The 18,961-nt window shown below is 36.8% G+C and overlaps 1 protein-coding gene across 2 annotated transcripts in view; it reads left to right on the top strand.

The window, feature by feature from the left end:
* Positions 1 to 2,224: 2,224 nt before the first annotated feature.
* Positions 2,225 to 18,961, top strand: part of LOC109066020 (laminin subunit beta-1-like) — a 38,927-nt gene continuing 22,190 nt past the window's right edge. The window contains exons 1-4 of one of the 2 annotated variants that reach the window (XM_042713032.1): positions 2,225 to 2,300; positions 7,952 to 8,027; positions 14,481 to 14,650; positions 18,606 to 18,741. In XM_042713032.1, the coding sequence (XP_042568966.1) occupies positions 7,997 to 8,027; positions 14,481 to 14,650; positions 18,606 to 18,741 (337 nt within the window). In that variant the 5' untranslated portion in view covers positions 2,225 to 2,300; positions 7,952 to 7,996. Of the gene's footprint in view, positions 2,301 to 7,455; positions 7,606 to 7,951; positions 8,028 to 14,480; positions 14,651 to 18,605; positions 18,742 to 18,961 lie in introns of those variants that run through there. The other variant, XM_042713031.1, reaches the window with a different exon arrangement.

The following is an 18,961-nucleotide window of genomic DNA, read 5'->3' as shown; positions in this document are numbered from 1 at the left end:
CATTTTTCAGTATTCTTTAATGAATAGAAAGTTCAAAATAACATTTACTTAAAATAGCGATCTTTTGTTAAATTAAAAATGTCTTTACTGTCACTTTTGTTTAATTTAACACATCCTTGCTGAATAAAAGTATTAATTTCTTGCAAAAAAAAAAATAAAATAATAAAATGACAGCAACCTTACCAACTCCAAATTTTTGAATGGTATAGTGTATATACAGTAGAAATATGCCTCATGTATAGTTTGTGGGTGAATCTGCAAATAAAGATGAAGTTTTTGGATTTGTAGAAACTGAAGACAAAGAAATCAGAGAAAAGTTATGATGTGAAATGAATATGAAATATTTAAGATATTTAAGTCTGCTGTCTGTTATTAGATCACATGAGTGCAGTTACCCTATGGGATGCTCTGAGACAACGCTCTGCACAGATACTGCAAGAATCAAACACAGAGCCCTCGATGGCGATTACTAATGAGGTCCAACTCACTCAAACAACTCTGAAATCTCTAAATTCGTTTTTTACTACGAGACAACCAGCAATGTAACACTTTGCTCTTCTTCAACAGATTGTGAGAAGGGTGACAGACTGGAAGACACTCAAGAAACAGGATCATCTGATGCACCTATCAGAGGTGAAATACATGTTCCGCTGTGCTCAGCGTAACCAGGCCATCTCTGCACTCCTTCTACAACATAACCCTCTTTTTGACTATGGGTTAAATAATGGACTGAACTGATTCCTGTCTATTATGCAGAATCAACCAAATGGTGAGGTGAAACATCAACACAAGGGGAGTGTTGAAATCAGGGATATGTCTCAGATGAGCAAGACATTTAGGACATAGGCAAACTGTATTTTTTTTCTGTTACTTTTAATGTTCAGTTGCCCCATTTAAAAACTTGCACAGGCTTGATAAATGAGTCAGTTAATGTGATGCACTGTAGTAGGCATTTGTACTTGCCCTTCCCTACCATCGGAGGGCAGCAGATTGTGAATTTGGCTTTTAATCTTATTACCGAAATAATTCTTTTTCTCTAGCACTCATCTGGTTTTTGCTTCAGGACCCAGACTGTACTTATCCAACACATATATAAAAACAATATTATAACCTGTATATATTGCCATCTGTGTCATATTTTATTGTGTGCAGTTAGACTTGATAAGCATATTTTGTTTGATATTTAATCTTGCTATTATATTTTATGTTTTTGATTTTTGCATTTAGCATTGTTTTGTTTTTTTACCTGTGAATCTATGACTCTAGGCCCACCAGTTAAGTAACTGTAATTAGCCTATATAAAAGCTGAATACACAATTTCATTTTTTCCCCCTTGCATTACATTATCTCTTCTGTGCCTCGTTAATGTATATCTCAGCAAGTCAAGTATATCTTCAGGTGTTCAGCCTATGTGCAACAAAGATACCTGTTAACAGGTGAGAAGTCACTTGACAGGAGGCAGTGTCTCCACGTCACGTTGAAATGACATGAAACGATAAGTGAGTGAAACAGTTTTTAGTGAATAAATACGTCATTTAATTTAAGTGGTGCATCATGCCTGCTATCGTCAATAAACTTAAGTTGCAGTAGGTGGTAATACATTTGCAGGGTGTCATATAAACAAGTTAAATTTAAGAATTTAATTTAAAGACCTTGTTAATACCATCTTATATGAAATTTAAGACCAAACCTAGATTACATGCATGCACCGATGATTTTTAATGGCTGATTCAGGTTTTTTTTTTTTTTAAGCAAATTTATTTGTTGTTTATTTGCTCTATAGAAGGCAAACTGGCTTAAACATGTATATTTTTCTTCCTATGTTTCGAGCAAGGTGAACATCTTGCTCTGGCTGCTGTAAACGGTCTGTCAGACTGGAGAAATTTTTGCGGTAACCAAAAACATTTTAAATCCACCAAAACTGAATTTAAGAGAACTTAATACGTTTTAAAGGCCTTTAATTAGGAAAACGTTATTTAAACCTGGACGCTTAACTATTAAATAAAACTAGAACATGACTACAAAATGACTAAAAAACAAACGCAGTGGAGACTGTCTCCTTATTTACAAGATCACCATAAAGTTACAAACGGGCGTATACATTAAACGTGTCATTTGAGGACTATGTAAAACACAAGCCATGACGTTGTCATACAAACACAGTTACCTGTTTAATACAGCGCGAGGAAAAACCGCGTGGACTCCACCTTCAGAAGTGAGCTTAGTTTGTATATAAACAGGTGAACGCGCTGCTCGCGAGAGGAGCGCTGCTGCTGCTGCTTATGAGAGTCAACCCACAGGTAAGAGTTAAATCTCTGCTGTCTAACTTTGTACTTTGATTCATTTACATGCACTTTTACCGGTTTTAATCTTATTTTTAAAAGATTAAACTCTTAGTATGTTGCACATATAAACTGGGAAGCCACAATTTATATGAACTTCTGATTTCAAGTGCAGTGCTGCACATTTCCCGTTGATTCTTTTATTTTACTACTACACTTGTTTCATGTTTATGTGTTTACTATACCAATACGATTGATTAGATATTGTGGAAGACAATAAGGGTAGAAGCGTTTTGTCTGAAGTTGAACTTCTGTCTGAAGTGCACAAACTCGTTATGAAAACGATAGGATTGTAATAGAAAAGCATGCTCTGACAGAGAAAGAGAGGCATTTTATTGGTCATGTGGGACTGTAGATGGAGATCTGTCATCAAAATCAGTTTCATTACAGTGGCAATGAAAAGATAAATGACCAGACATTGATGTTCTAATGACATTTTCTAAAACACACTGCAGAAAAATAATGAAAGAACATAAAATAAAATAATAAATTGACAGTGTTTAACTACTAGATGAATGACAAAGCTCAGTGTGTACATCAGCTACAGCCATAAATTACAATATACTGAGTACTGATTATAAGGCATTTAATAATGTATAATATCTGGGCTATCTGAGACCCCAAGTAATGCAACAATTTGCATACAGTATAGCTGATGCATTTAAGAAATGAATGTTGTTTTCTTATTGGTTGTTATAAGATTATATAAAAAAATCTTCAGAGTGTATGTTATATTTCCAAAATCTCCAAAACTGTCATACACTGTCATAATTTGCTCATCCACATGCCATTTCCAAAGTGTTTTCTTTCTTCTGTTGAACATAAAAGAAGATGTTTTGAGCAATGACTCTGTTTTTGTTGTCTTTACATCGGAAGACAAAACAGTTTGGTCACCACAGTTTATCAAAATATCTTCTTGTGTACTCTGCAAAGGAATGATACTCATACAGGTTTAGAAATGATGACAGAATTTTCATTTTGATTGAACTACCCCTTGAACTTTCCTAGTGCATTCTGTCTTTTCACAAAATGTACTTGTCACTGTGACAGCTTGCTTGTGAAGTCCACAGTATAATTGGAGTTAATGAGTGTGATGTCACATGATGATGTCAAGAATGTGATTCTTTCGTTTTCATTCTAAATATTTAGAAACCACTGAGACTGACAGTTGTTTTGTCCCATCATGTCAGCATGGCATTGACCTTGAAGTGGTTTGGTCTGAATTAATAAAGACTGATTATTTAAACTCTCCTACATGAGCAGTCTCATCAGTCAGTTGAGGTATTCTTCACTGTCAGACATGATGAAATTATGATGGAATTTGGTGTTCTGCATGCATATTAAACTGAATTGGCAAATACTGTATACACAGTACCTAAAAGCCTGTGTGATTTCTTGCTGGTGTACTTAAATGTTTTTATAAAGTGAATTGCTATGAGTCACAATGCCATTACAATCATAGGGAATATAATATTAATGTGCAGTCAGTGCCATATTTTGCATAACATGTTGTAGTAAAGATTAAAGTACAGGTATTTGGTAACATTTGGTAACGTCAATACTGAAATACAAAAATACCATTATTTTGATTCAGTAACCTGTATTGCTCTACTAAGCTCTCTAAAACCAAACATGAACATACTTAACCCCGTAAAGCGACCTTGTGTAGCCTGACATATGCAGTATAGTCAGAGAAATCAGTTCACTGTGCACTTTAAATATTAAAAGTAATTAAAAAAAAATAAGGCTTTTATGGCTTATATGTTATAGTATAGAGTTCACACTCAAGCACACACTAATTCAGAAAAAAATATGCAGATTGAGAAAATTGAGAAAGAAGAAAAATATGCAGTTTGGTGCAGTTGCTGATATTTAAATGATAAAAAGTAAGAAATTCTGATTGCTTGTAATATAAATCAATAAAATCTTTATAAAAGAATAGCAGACTAGAATAGCACACAACTATAAAATGCATATAAATATAAGCAGCACCCTATATCTCCCAATAATATGGATTAGTACAAAAAAAATGATGTATGGATAATCAAGTAAACCTAACATACTTCAGTCCAGTAAGAATTCATCTTGAAGTATTAATAACAATGTAATTGTACATTTATATTTAAAATTATTCATAATCATTTATATTTAAAATATTTCTCAGCAGAAAGATTTCTCTAGTATAATTTAGAATTATACTAGAAGGTCTTTTACTTGCTAAAAAAAAAATATAAAATATCAATCAGATGACAGATAGCATGTAGAAGTACGGTGTACCACAATGTTTTGATCATGTTTATATTTAGAGGCCATAGATATTCACATATTAAATAGGATACAGTAGACTTTATAGAGTTAACTGCAATTACAAATAATTAAATATTAATAAATTACAATTTATTTGTTTAAATGTTTACTTAATTAAAAATACTAGAAATTTTAATATTGAGAATGGTGTGATTCTACTGGTATTGGTATCAAGTGCCCTCGTTTACATCAGTGTGGGGAGTAATGTACTGTAGCTCTCTCCGGCATTCTAAGAGGAATGCAGGGAATTAGTTCCGGAACACAACTCGTCACTTTACTGAACCTTCTGGAATGACCCTCTCGGGAAGACCTGGTCTTCTTCTTAATCTTTTATTCTGTGGAAGTTCAAAGGTGATCATCAAGTGCAACATGAGTAATTCTGTAACATGTAATTGGTTCTTTGATCATGCACATACTGTGTCTCCTCAGGATTCTCCTCCTCCTGCACACACCAAATGAAAGAAACATACTTCTATACTGTTACATGAAGGCATGGCTTTGTGTGCATTAGGAATGTCAGTTTTCTGGAATTTCCATAATCCATTGTCATTAAATGATCTATAAATGATTTTTAATGATTTATTAGTTAACATGAACATAAAAAACATGCACATTCTTAAAGGGATAGTTCACCCAAAAATTTTAATGTCATGAAAAGCTGTTTCTTTTATGGCACTTCTTAGAAATTTTTCACAAACTTTCAATGATTCCCTCTTATACTCAGCCAACACTGACGTTTTGATGCGATTGATGTGATGATGTGAAACCTTGTCAGGGAGACTGATTGGTGATTGTTCTTAAATCAGGGATCTGCATCCTTTTTCAGGTCATTCACCAGGCAAAGTTTTAACTAAACTTTCACATGCCTTTTTGTTGTATGAGAAGAAAGCAGCTTTTGCGTTCCGTTTATATGAAAAAATGTCATGAGTTTAAGCTACAATAACGTTTTCCTGACTGCCTGTGCCATCACCAAATAACTAATTATAATAACTCACCAATATAATTATATAATTACAAAACATAATTACAAAATAAGTAATTCAGGCAAGGAAATGTTACATTTGGTGATCATTTGATATATTAGCGTAATGACATAAGATTAGTATAATCAACCAATTTATTAACTAATTAATTGATTGAATTTTGTATTAACTCAATTTTTTTTTTATTTTTTTTTTTTATTGTGTTTTACGGAAAAGGGAAATATTAGGAAGTGCAGTTGCTCTGTGACTGAAGGTAAGCAGAGGTTTACAGTTGGCTACTGTTTGGTCTTACTCTGGAAAAAGCCAGAGGTTGTTTAGTGTTGTTTATTTTTGACTGAAGGCTCAGCTGGAAAAAGCCAGAGGGAGTGTCTGGTTAGAGATTAACCTTGATGATAGATGGTTTTTAAACCAAGCACAGAAGCCAGAACCTGCAGTCCTGCATTAAAATTCAGTTTCTTTCTTACACCAAGTGATTATATTCATACAGCAGGCATGCTCAATTATCTGTAGTAGATGCCTGTATGGTTTCATACAGCTAGACATGACAAATGTTAATGCCATGAAAAGCAGTCAAATCAGATAAATTTTCAATTTCTTGTCCCATACACACACTTGTCTTTGTGTGTGAATGAGAGCATATCTGTCTTCTATTCTGAACGAAGCTGATTCTAAAGTCTCTTGCATACTCTTTTTAGAATGTCACATTTATAGTTATGTGAGTGATTTAAAACAAATAACCAATCCAACCAATTCAATCTCAGTGACAAGCAGTTGTACCCCTAAAAGTATATATTTTCACATTTCTATTCTATTCTATTCTATTCTATTCTATTCTATTCTATTCTGTTCTGTTCTGTTCTGTTCTGTATGACACTAAACAGTATGTTCATGTTGACTGTTGACTTGGTATAAAGTCATTAAACTGCTTTCTTAACAGCTGTGTGTGTTGTACATAAGTTGCTATCTCAGACATCGTGGCAGCCTATTGAACACTGAAGACCAACGTCAGTTTAGTATCTTTATTTAGTGTGTAAGGAGTGTTTTAATATGTTATACATTAATATTGATCTCTGTAATATTTCATCTGTGTTAGTTCTAACGTAAACATATTGAACACTGTTTAAACTCTGATTTAAATGTTAACAAGATAACGCTATCTAGCTGACTGGCAGGTAAAGTTTTGAGGTTTATATGAAATAAATAAAGGTTTATTGATTGATTGATTGATTGATTGATTGATTGATTGATTGCATTTTTATGTTTGTTTTAACATATTTTTTGGTCCAGGTGGGCTAACAGAACAAATATTTATGAACTAAATTTAAAGAAATACATAACTCCTCCAGGGATATATGGTGTTTTTATGTTTCCTTTCAACAAAGTGTTCAGTTCAGCTCAGCATCTCTTTCAAGTTTTTCCTTCTGTTCCGATTGTGAGTTGTATTGGAAGAGAAGAGGGTGTGGTCAGAGAAAGCCAAAGCATCACTGCCCTCCCCTCTGTACCCCTTAACCAGTTCAATGCCCCCTTAAAGAATGGTTCAGTGCATTCCATCAGCATGGAGACCGGCTCCCCCTTTAACACAGTGGCTTTCTGAGTGACAGCTGCATTTTAATAAGAATCGCTCTCCATTCACCACATTGCTGCGCTGAAGGCGGGGGAACCATTTTCCATCCACTCTGATTGGCTTAAGCAGGTCCTTCTGTTTTTGTCCGGAAAGGCCTGTTGTGCCTATAAAGGATTTTTACATTTTTTTGCATTCTTAACTTTACACACTCACACTTGTTTACACACAGAATCTTTCACACACACACACACACACACACACACACACACACACACACACACACACACACACACACACACACACACACACACACACACACACACACACCAGTCTCTCTCTTTTTGTCCCTCCAAGGGAGCTTTTCTGAGAAAAACCTTTCCAGAGGATAATTAACAACTTATGAGTTTCTGTGAGTACTGTATGTTTATTGTATTTTACATATAAGGATTTAGATAAAGAATCAGAGACTGTGCTTTGGTTGGTCTGTACAGATGAAGGTGATGTGCAGGTCATGCTGGCTTTACCAGTCAGTTTTGGGGTCTGTAAATACTGTCTTAATCCTGTTATTCACTTTATATGTGTCTTTTGTCCTTCCTCTTTGATTTGACAGTGTCATGTTGTGCTCTTTTTCTGAGAGGCATCATACCTTAGTGTGCTATGATGGTCTAGGTTTGATTTTAAGGACTGTGATTTTTCTTTGTAATTTTTATTTGATTTTACAGTGTCATCTTTTCTTATTTTTTTCATACTTTTAGGCTCCTGGAAATCATCTACTCATGATTGTTTGACAGCCCTTGGTGATGGCCAGATATTTCAGTGTTCTCCTTCTGGGTAAGTCCCATCTTAAATTGAACAGATTTCTGCATATACTAGAGTATGGTGGTCATGTCTTTACTTTCCAGATGTCAGATAAAAAGCTTAAGGTGGGATCATAAAATGACTGATGACAACACAAACAATCCCATGTGATTATCAAAGTCTGACTCTCCAGTGAGGTGAACGGGGATAAGCTTCTTAAACAAAGTGAAGTTCAAACGCACAGTCCCCAACCTGCCCCCCACCCGGGAGGTCTTTCACAGAAACTCCCACGAGAGCCCTTTTCAACACAAAACAATCTAGTCTTAAGCAAACGTGACATGACCATCCTGTTACCCCTCTCTCTTCTTTAGCATCAGTGCCTGCCATTTTTCTCTCTGAAGAGAAGTAATCAGGGGCATTGTGTTTGCTTGTCCTTGTGTCCTTTGTGTTTCATAATGAAAGGTATATGCATTATGGAGAGGAAACCGTACACCTGTGGCAAACTCTGCTAAACATGACAAGGAAAAGTTCTGTCTATGTTAGCACAACACTGAGAGATTACAAGTCTCTGGAGGGACCACCCTAAACATGCACTGCTTTTCCAAGTGAGGTGTTTGAATGCTTTTTCTTAATCATGACAGCTCTAATTTGATGGGCTTACAGTTTTAACACATGCTTCTGACATGTAGACTGGTGCTCCTGCAGAGGATGCACATTTAAAATCAAGTCAATTTCACTCTGTGCTATATGCATTGAATCAAATGAAAGAGTGAAAACTGAACAAGAGGTAGAGAAGTGGAGAATAAGAGTGGAGAGCATGATTTCATTAGCAGGGTGCTTGACTGAGAATGGAATGAGTGCAGTGCTGAGGATGGCCATTAGTTTTGACAAGTGATTGAGAGGGGGATCAACACACTAAGTCTGGCCCATTATTCTCATTGTAGCACAGTGCAATTATAAATGCATTTATTACTTTATCAGGATCCTTATATGCTCAGTCATTTAGCTAGATAACTAAATGTATTTTCCCTGTTGAAAGTACTTCACTTAAATGATTAAATGACTTGGATTGGAATGGATGGAAAATGGAAAAACAGTGCAACATTGGCTCTGTTCCAAACCCTAGTGAACTGCCTACCCAGACGGCATGTTTAGACATCATACTGTAGGTCCGCTCCCAATCTAAGGATGTTCTGAACAGTAAAATTATGCAGCTTTAGTTGGAGCAATAGCCATGTAAGTAGCACTCCAGTATATGTTGTGGCCGTGCCTTTGGTGACCCAAAATTAAGCTTTAAGCTGTGCAGGGCTTGATTGTTTTTAATATAAGAAGTTCTATTTATAGCAAATGTAAAAGCCCTTTCACACCAAAAAGTGTAATGAATAAACCTCAGGCAGAAGGAAAAGTAAATTCATGTCTGTACAGTAGAACACAGGAGAAGAAAGTTCAACACTCTTCAGCAATAAAAAAAACAGTAGCACGATTGTTAGTTTATCTAAAATCATTTTTGCTTATTAGTACGGTTGAACTGGATCATCAAAGGTCAGCAGCAAAGACATTAGTTAATCAAATGGGATTAGATATATTTGTATTATTTAACATTTAATGTTAAATAATCAATCGGCCATGTCTGTAATTTGTAAAGTAAAAATTCCCCCGCAAAAGAACTACCATATTTCGCTGAACACCGAGGTCCTGTGATAATAATAGTCCCGTGCGAATCAACATCTAATCTAATCAATGGCTCAGTACTTTCTTCCTATCTCTCTTCTCATCCCAAGCCACTTTTCGTTTATTTCTTAATTACTGGTCTTTCCCAAGGGTTTCGGGTAGGAGTTCTTTTCCCTCTCTCTACTACTTTTGTAGCAAAAAATTTATAATCTGCTCTCGCTGAACCAGACATGTTCTCCGCTTTGCTCGAGAAAGAAGTTAATAAAGGTTATGTAATCGGTCCACTCTCATCTCCTCCATTTAGTCTTTTTTTGCGTTAATTCGCTCTGAGTCGCCACCCACAAATATTCAGAGAAAGAACGGTTAACATTTGACATGTCTTCTTCCCATTCCAATTTCACAGCAGGCGTTAATGAATGTATCCCCTCAGAACATTTTTCTCTGCATTACGCTTTGGCTGATAACGCCTTGAGTATAATTCCCCAAGACAGATCTTTTATCTTTCGTCTGTTAAGCTTAGCTCATTCCATACCAAATCTATATGGTTTGATCCACTTAGACAAAGAGTGCTTGTCCGATCTCAAATTCTGGACTCTTAATGTCTTCTGGAATGTACGTCTGAATCTAAGCGTTTTGAATCTTCACAAGATTTGTCTCTTTCAGATATTTGTTTTTCACCTAATTTCTTTACCATTTTCCTTAAGCACTCCAAGAACGACTTGATAGGATCAAGTGTCACATTGTCTCTATATAAAAATTATTACCAGTTCTGCCCTTATTACTCCATGATTAGATATCGTAAAATTTGTCTCTGCACTTCTTTTTTACTCTCCTTTATTTATTTTACCTAACAGTGCATAACACCCATAACTAAGGCCTGGTTCAGCTCTCATTTAGCCACTGTTTTAGAAAGCTGCGGTCTGTCACTACTTCAATACTACACCAGCCATTCCTTTAGGATTGTGGCAGCCACAACTGCTGCTGAATGCGGAGGTCTAACATTAACAATCAAGTTACTGGGCAAATGGTCATCCTCCGCATTCAAATCTTACATTAGACCTGAACCACAAATCATCTCAAAGGCTCAGCAAATAATTTCAAGTTGTCCTCAAGGTAATCCATATGCAGTTACTGATGGTGGTGAAATACCTATTCATATTACTTCTAACTAGCTCTATGGTTTACTATCTGCGGCTTAACTTACCTAGCCTTTCTTTCTACAGCCTGTATTTCCGGCCTTCCCCTCTGTTGCCTATCTTTGCGGCATTTCTTCCTGTGGCCTGTCTTTCTCAGGCTGGATATTAAGGTCTTTCTCCTGTGGTCTATCGGGGCCTTTCCTCCTGTAGCCTATCTCTGTGCAGTCTATCGTGGCCTCTATCTTTATTTGGCCTATCGTGGCCTTTATCACTATTTGGCCTATCATGGCCTCTCTCTCTCTGAGGCCTTTGTGGTTCATCTCCTTTACTATATAAGCTAAAACTTTATCTACAATCTGTTACTTTTTTTAACACTTGTTATTCTCACCTTAATTATGACTAATTAAACATATTTTCTTTACTTTTGTTCACATGTTCTAGGATCTTCTAGGAAATACTTAGTCTGGTGGGTATTTAATTTTCTGTTCTTTGTATCAGTTTTGTAAATAAATACTTTTGAGATTTATCTTCACCTCCTGAGTCTTTCTGGTAGAATTTAAAATTTCCTTTATTTTTTTACTGTGATGAAATTTCTACAAATTTAATGAAGTGGTTCTGTTTAGAATTTAAAATTTCCTTTATTTTTTTACTGTGATGAAATTTCTTTTGTCCTTCCTCTTTGATTTGACAGTGTCATTTTGATTTTGTTTACTGTGATGAAATTTCTACAAATTTAATGAAGTGGTTCTGTTGATAGATTGTTTATGTATGCTGTTGTACTTTTTATATGTACTCAAGGAATGTATTGTTGTAACGAACACAAGATATTGTACATTAAAGTTTTTTTAGATTTGAAAGTGTGTGTAGATGTGTCATTTTAATTTAATGATTTAATATACCATTTTAGAATTCTGAAAAATAGCTTTATAACAAACTAATAGTGTGATGCATTTCTAATGAGCTGAAATGCTATTGAAAATGTTCTTGAACATTTCTCATTCCCCTCTCCTATTGTTTCCTGTCTCTCCTCTTACTGTCCATTATTCATGAATTGTAAGCATTAGCCAAGTCGTATTCTCATCAGTCCATGGGATTAAAAGTCGATGGCATGTCGCAGGTCAATATAAAAATCTGAATGAGAGGACGTTTGTTTGTTTATTTGCTTCCTTCATTCCATTTACACCCAAGGTACACTAGAACTTAATAACGGAAGATGGACACCTGAATAAGTTTGTCCACGGCTTCTCAGGAATTCAAGTGCTAATCATCAGAGATAACATGGACTTGTGGTTTACAGTATTTTGCTGGCTCAGGTACAAGTTCATTATCCGAAGCTTTGGGCTCTGTGCCCATTGTACTCTTCTTGACTCGATGTAGGTCAGTGAGACTGATTGTACAAGGAATATGATCAAGGTGTGTGAGCATCTGCCATTGTAATGGAATGTCTCTATGTGTCTTACAGCATGTGTAGTTTGTGAACTCTGGCCTATTTTGGAATAAACTGCATGTAGACCATATCCTATAGGTCTGCCAGCTTTGGGGTGCATATACTCCTTCATAAGCCCTTTATTGTACTATTATCAGTTCGATATGGATATGGAGGAATTGTAGTTGTGATCTGCCAAGTATTCAATTGTGATTGTTTGACTTTATAGCTGCCTTGCTTTGTCTGTACCTGCAGGTTCACTAAATGATTTTTTTTTCTTCACATTCTAGTTCTGGGTTTGACAGTGCATTGTCTATGGTAGCCCACCTTTTATTCCTGAATTACAGTGCATAAGTCCACTTATTAATTAAGGCATCATAACATTATAATATACAGTATGAAAATTGCATATTCATATTGAGCACATATTAATATCCAATACTGACCATTAACTGCAAGTTTAAAAAAAATCATTAATGTGGTCAGAAAAATGAAATGGCTCTAAAATGTCATGCATTCCTAGTAATCATAATCATATTGTTTGGAGACACATTAGTCTCTTCTGCTGTGGTCTCAGCTACCTTGTTACATGCAGTGCAACACATGTGGTGGCTTGTCGTTAAATGTTTGTGGAATGCCATTCCTTAGTTACCGATGGGTATTTTGTAAGACCTGTGTGATATACTTTTACACCTGGGATTTTTCTCTTAATGAATGACATCTTCCTGGCTTGGCATTCCTGTACTGTTGTCACTTTCCAGATGCTCATCTGCCTCTGGAAACGGAGACGTTGTTGTGTCTTCGGCCAGATGTTTGTCTTGAATCCGTGTGTGTTTTTAAAGTTAGAGGGTTGCGGTAGCTTATGTAATTTATGGGTGTTAGAGAATACCGGGGGGGAAACCTGCCTCGACATAAAAGATGCTTGTTCGTGATCTTGTTTATAAGAATTTACATTCTGGAATGTATTTGTTTATTTATTTACTTATTATAACTATAAATAATATATTAAGATATTTTTGATAAAATCCAAGAGCATTGTGACCCTGCATAGACAGCAATGTAACTACCACATTCAAGGCCCAGAAAGGTGGTAAGGACATCGTTAAAATAGGACATCTGTGGTTCAACCTAAATGTTATGAAGCTATGAGAATATGTTTTGTGTGCAAAGAAAACAAAAATTATTCAACAATTTCTTCTCTTGCGTGTCAGTAGAGAGTACCACGATGCATGCGTGTAGTGCTGCTGACGCAGGACCCAGCACTCTGACGTAGAACACTCATGTGCTGTGCTTTGTTTGCCAGCAGAGGTTATTTTTGTTTTCTTTGCGCACAGAAACTTTTCTCATAGCTTCATAACATTAAGGTTGAACCACAGATGTCACATGCCGCCATGACCTGTGTATTGTAATGATAAAGCAATGATAAAGAGCTCAAACACACTGAGATGTATCAAATCCTGAACCATTATGAGCTGGTATCATTTGAGGGTGTGGTAACGTGCTAGTCCTCTGTATTGATAGTTCCACAAAGTTAAAAATATATGTTTGAAATCCATTCAAGACCACCCATACATCTGGATTTGACAATGTCTGATAACCCTATGATGAAGTGTGGATTTTGAAAGGCAAACACAGTGTATTTTGAGTCCTACCTATGCAGAAGTAGCTATGTGGAACAAAGTCAGTTATTTACATGACTCAGTGAGAAAACTAAACCCTCAGTCTTTGATTCTGCCACCTGGATGGGAACGTGAGCTGCACGAGGTCATCAAACAGAAGCAATGCCATCCAGTCATTGGAATGTGTCATATGTGGTGTTATAGAAGGGAAAGTGTGGGTCAGGAAGAACTGATGCTGGAGCTTTTACTTTATCTTGCTGTGGATCAATTGCATTCACCACTCCCTTAGAAACAAAGGTCCATTCCAGTCACACAGTTGTAGACTTTGTAGGATATTTGGTCGTCTTAAGAGAATTTGCAGTCAATATGTCCAAAAGGCACTGCAAAAAGCATAGGGAACGTGTATATCAGAAGTCACTTTGCAGCAAGTAGAAAGGGACATTTACCCACAAGTCATTGTGCACCACCTTCAGTTTGACTATAATAAACATACATGAGATGCAGCCCTTCAAATATATTTTCATATTACACATAACAGCGAAAATGTAGTAATACATAATTTATTTATTTAAAAATTATCCAAACAAATTATAATTAGCTAATGACCTCCACTTCCTGTCTGTTTCCTCTCAAGTTCTTCCAGTTGTGGCTCAGGAGCTGCCCTCCACCCCACACGCCTGCATGGAAGGTAGCTGTTATCCGGCAACGGGAAACCTTCTGATTGGCCGAGCTATTAATCTTACTGCCACCTCCACCTGTGGCCTGGATGGGCCTGAGCAGTACTGCATTGTCAGTCATTTGCAGGTAAACTCAATAGTATTCCTGAACCATTGTTTCTCTTTCATATAGACACAGAAACATGATCTCATGCTGTGTAAACCATGCTCTCTGCTCCTGCATGTATGGCCTTGCCCTGTGCTCATGAAAATTATTTGTCATATGGAGATAGATGTGCTCATGCATGCAGGCCCTTTAGAAGGTTTTTTTTTTTTTAATGTGAGGTAAATTTGCATATACGAAAACTTACCATTCATCAAAATGTCACTGTTGTTGATTTTAGTTAAGCATGACGTTTTTCTGTCATGGCAAGGATTTTCCATCCATTGACTTCCACTGTTTGGAAATTTTAGGACTTTAATTAAAAAGATTGTTCACCCAAAAATCTGTCATCTGCTAGCTCATCTAACTGTTCCTTCACAACTTTAAAACGTTAAAACTGTTTTTTCGGTCGCCACAATATAAGTGATTTCATTTAATTTTTTTACTATCCTTGTAGGGACTTTTGATCCTCAAAATGAATAAACCCCAACCCCCCCCCCCCCCACAAAAATGAAGGCAACCCCCCCCCGCTATACACTTGCACACTTGTTAGATAACTGTACACACTGCTCTCTTGCATGTGTGCGGCTCAGTGAGCCACACCTCTTTTACTGAAGTAAAATATGCAGCCTAAGGCTTTTCTGTTCAATGCATGTGTAATTTAAAATACCTTGTATTCATCTACCTCTGTTTGCTTTTCCTCTTCTATCCTGAATCATTACTCCTCCCTTTTCCTCCAGGTGTCTATAAAGCACTCTTTTCTCTCCTCATAAAATGTATTTTCATTGACTGTTTAATGTTATATGAATGTCTTTTTAAAATGGTTCTGTGTATGTTCCCCTTATTAAAGCGTTTTGGGTGCATAAAAATGATAAACTGTTCAACTGCCTGGAGGCACCATACATCCTAGACAGGGAGAGTTAACACCCATTTTGTCCTCAGTGCAGGTGCTACCTGTCAGCAGTCTGACAATTTGTTTGTCAGTAGGGTGTCTGCAGAGTTCTCCATATTTCTGTTTGTGATGTGATGTACAGTATGTGATGTGATGTACTTCGCTTTGCTTCGTAGACAGAGTCTGGAAGGGCATAATTGACAAGCGTTTACTTTCTCATGGGGGGGGGTGCTTGTCTGAAGTTTAAAATCATTGGTGTACCTGTAAGCCAATCACATAACGTTTGGTTATGACGTGTGTTATGCGCCGGCTCAGCTACCTCGAACTGAAATAAACTAACTTGTTGAAGTTAATAACCAAACCCGTATATGCAAACTCACCATTTGTATGCGACGTGTGCCTCATCAATGACAATGGCGATGAGGTTGTCTTGGTATAGGGTTGATGCCAACATAGCTTGCCATTTTGGATTGAGAATCCAGGATTCAGGGCTACCAAAAATAAGGCTGAAATTCCCCTCCATGATTTCTCGATAATTGTGCATTCCAAACTGTGCAGCACACAGCAGTTTTGCTGCCTCCTTAACCTGATCCTAGATGAGAGCAACCAAGGGGGACACAATCACAATTATCGCCTTGTCGGACTTTGGCCTCCCCAGTTTCTCGCTGACAATCGGTAACAGTTGATAAATTAAACTTTTCCCAAAATCTGTCGGGAGTAGGGCCACAACATCACCTCCATTCAAAATGTGAAACAAACACTCTTCTTGTTCGGGCTTCAGTTGGCAAATGCCTGGAATATTCTCCACAACAGAGCAAACAGCTTCCCGTGTCTCCATGTCCGCTGTCGTTTTCGATTTCCCTAACCTAAACTACAATCTTAAATTAGGCGCTTAGCGTCTACGTCACGGCTCTCAGCCTGCCCTCTGTTCGTTGGTTGGATGGCTGGTGCGGAGCCGGAGAAATTCTGGGAGCTGGTTTGCTATCTCAGACTTAGTACAGAAGCGAACTGAAATTGTGCGGAAGTACGAAGTCTGACGTAGTCAGGCTATCTGTCAAGAGTGTCAAATGGAAATGCTAGTTTTAATTGACTGTGCTGTTATTTATTATTAATATCAAAAAGTGCATATGAATGAATCAGGATGGATGGATGAATAGTTGATATTTTTGATTGAGTGTGGTGTTATTTATTATTAATATCTGAATTAATGTCAAAAAGTGCATATGAATGAATCAGGATGGATGGATGAATATATGTCATGATCCGGTCACTGCACATCCGTTTATTCATCACACAGACTTTCACACAACACAGTACACCCTGGACTTCATTTTCCATAAACCCCTGCCTAGGAACTCATTATTGAACCTCACCTGTTTCCCATCAGTGACACTATAAAGGTTGCACTCATCCACACTCACATTGCGAAGTCTTATTTAGTTCTTTCTGGCATTTCCGAGCATGTTCCCTGTGTTTGTTCCTTCCGTGTTTTATCTTGGATTGTTTATACCGACTGTGATTCTCTGCTGCCTGCCGCGACCTCTGCTTGTTTCTGTTTTTGATTTTGGATATCCCTTGACATACCTGACGCTGTCCTTCGATCATTGCCTGTTTGACCATTCTGATAATAAACTACTGCATATGGATCCGAACGTCTCTGACTCCTTGTTACAGAAGACTTCGGCATATTAGGATCCAGCAGCCCGCTATCCTCTCGTTACCGAGATATCTGTTCCCACTCCTATGTCAGCGTTTCACCTACCAAGCACAACCATGGACCCAGTAGACCAGCTGTTCCGCCTCCGCTCCACCGCCCCTCCTAGTTTGTTTAGAGCGTCTGGAAGCCGCTCCTTGGGGGGGTCCAAACGTCTCTGACTCCTTGTTACAGGATGGATGGATGGATGGATGGATGAATTGTTGTTTCCTAAATAAAATAATTGGCTTATTGAATGTAAATATTTACTTTATTAATTTCTTTTTTTCCCTACCCCCATAATAATGTTGCATGAATACACTTAGTATAATAATAAATATTTTCAAATAAACTGAGAATTATTTCTAAACCACTTCTCACAATAAATATTATTTTAAGGCCACATTTAAAAACATATTTTGCTAAACTTAAATATAACTTAACTTAAATAAATATCTTAACAACCCTAAAAAAATATTTTTGTCAACAATTATTTTCTTAATTTTATTGAAACTAATGTGTAATTTAATTGTGGTGTATTTTTAGTGTAAAGATGACTATTTAGACATATCCAGGTCATTATTTTTATATAAATATAAGTTTAAACTTAACCATCTTTACCATCCTTATCATTATGTGTACATTCTTGCATCAAAAAAAATTATTCTCAAATAGAGTGGGATGCCACAAATATTAGAAAGTGTCTTTCTTTATCTCTATTATCCCTTATTTCAGTCCACGCACTTAAATTGTGTGAATCCACAGAGTAGCAGCTAACAGTGGCGCTAGAGGAATGAGAAATGTGGTTCATAATCCAGTTGATCACTTCTAATCCTATTGTTGGCAGCTCACAGTCAAAACTAGCCCGGTAAGCATGTGTCTAGTGTGTGGTAAGCACAATATTGTATAGTGTTGATATCGATGTCCTGCAGAGCTTGTGAAGATGTGAAATAGATACTGAGCTTCTCCTGGTTGTTGCTGTGACCTTTTCAAGGGTGCTGAAGAAATACATGTGTTTCTGTCGGTTCAGCCAGGTCACTGCTGGAGGTTTTGTTGCTCATGACAACAACTCGGCTTAGACAAAGTGCTCTGGCGTTTGTCCACACTAACGTTCATGTTCTGACCTGAATCCAGAAGGCATATTCCCCTCTCCTCCTCTGCTTCCAGGTTGGCATGGAACTGTTGTATGTCTTGGAAGCTACATGAGCCACGAGCCATGCTGGTTTAAGTTGTTATAAATGAAACTTTACCTGAAAAAAAGGTGTGGAGAGACTCCCGTCAGACTGCACAGCCATTGCTAAGTACTTTTGCAGAATGAGCATTTATTTCACTTTCTTTCTTGTGACTGTGTGCAGGATGTAAGTAAGTGCTTTAAGTGTGACTCTCAGAGGCCGTACGATGCCTATCATCACAAAAAGAGCCACAGGGTGGAGAATGTCATCTACCAAAGAGACAGCAGAGGAGAACTCACCTGGTGGCAGTCTGTAAATGGTGTGTGAGGGCCCAAAAGCCCACTTTAAAAGACCACTTTAAAAGTTTTTTTATTTTAAACTTAAGTTTTAGGATTTGGGGGAAACAAAAACATGAGAAAAATCGTCATGTTAATTTTTCAAATAGGTTTTTCACTCAGTATTTTGTAATGAAAAATTTACTATTTATTAATGTATTATTAAATGTATTATATTTATTTATTTATTTATTGTGTTGTTGT

This window comes from Cyprinus carpio, chromosome A23 (genome assembly GCF_018340385.1).
Source record: "Cyprinus carpio isolate SPL01 chromosome A23, ASM1834038v1, whole genome shotgun sequence".
Classification (NCBI taxonomy): domain Eukaryota; kingdom Metazoa; phylum Chordata; class Actinopteri; order Cypriniformes; family Cyprinidae; genus Cyprinus; species Cyprinus carpio.
This window is presented reverse-complemented; position numbering and strand designations above follow the sequence as displayed.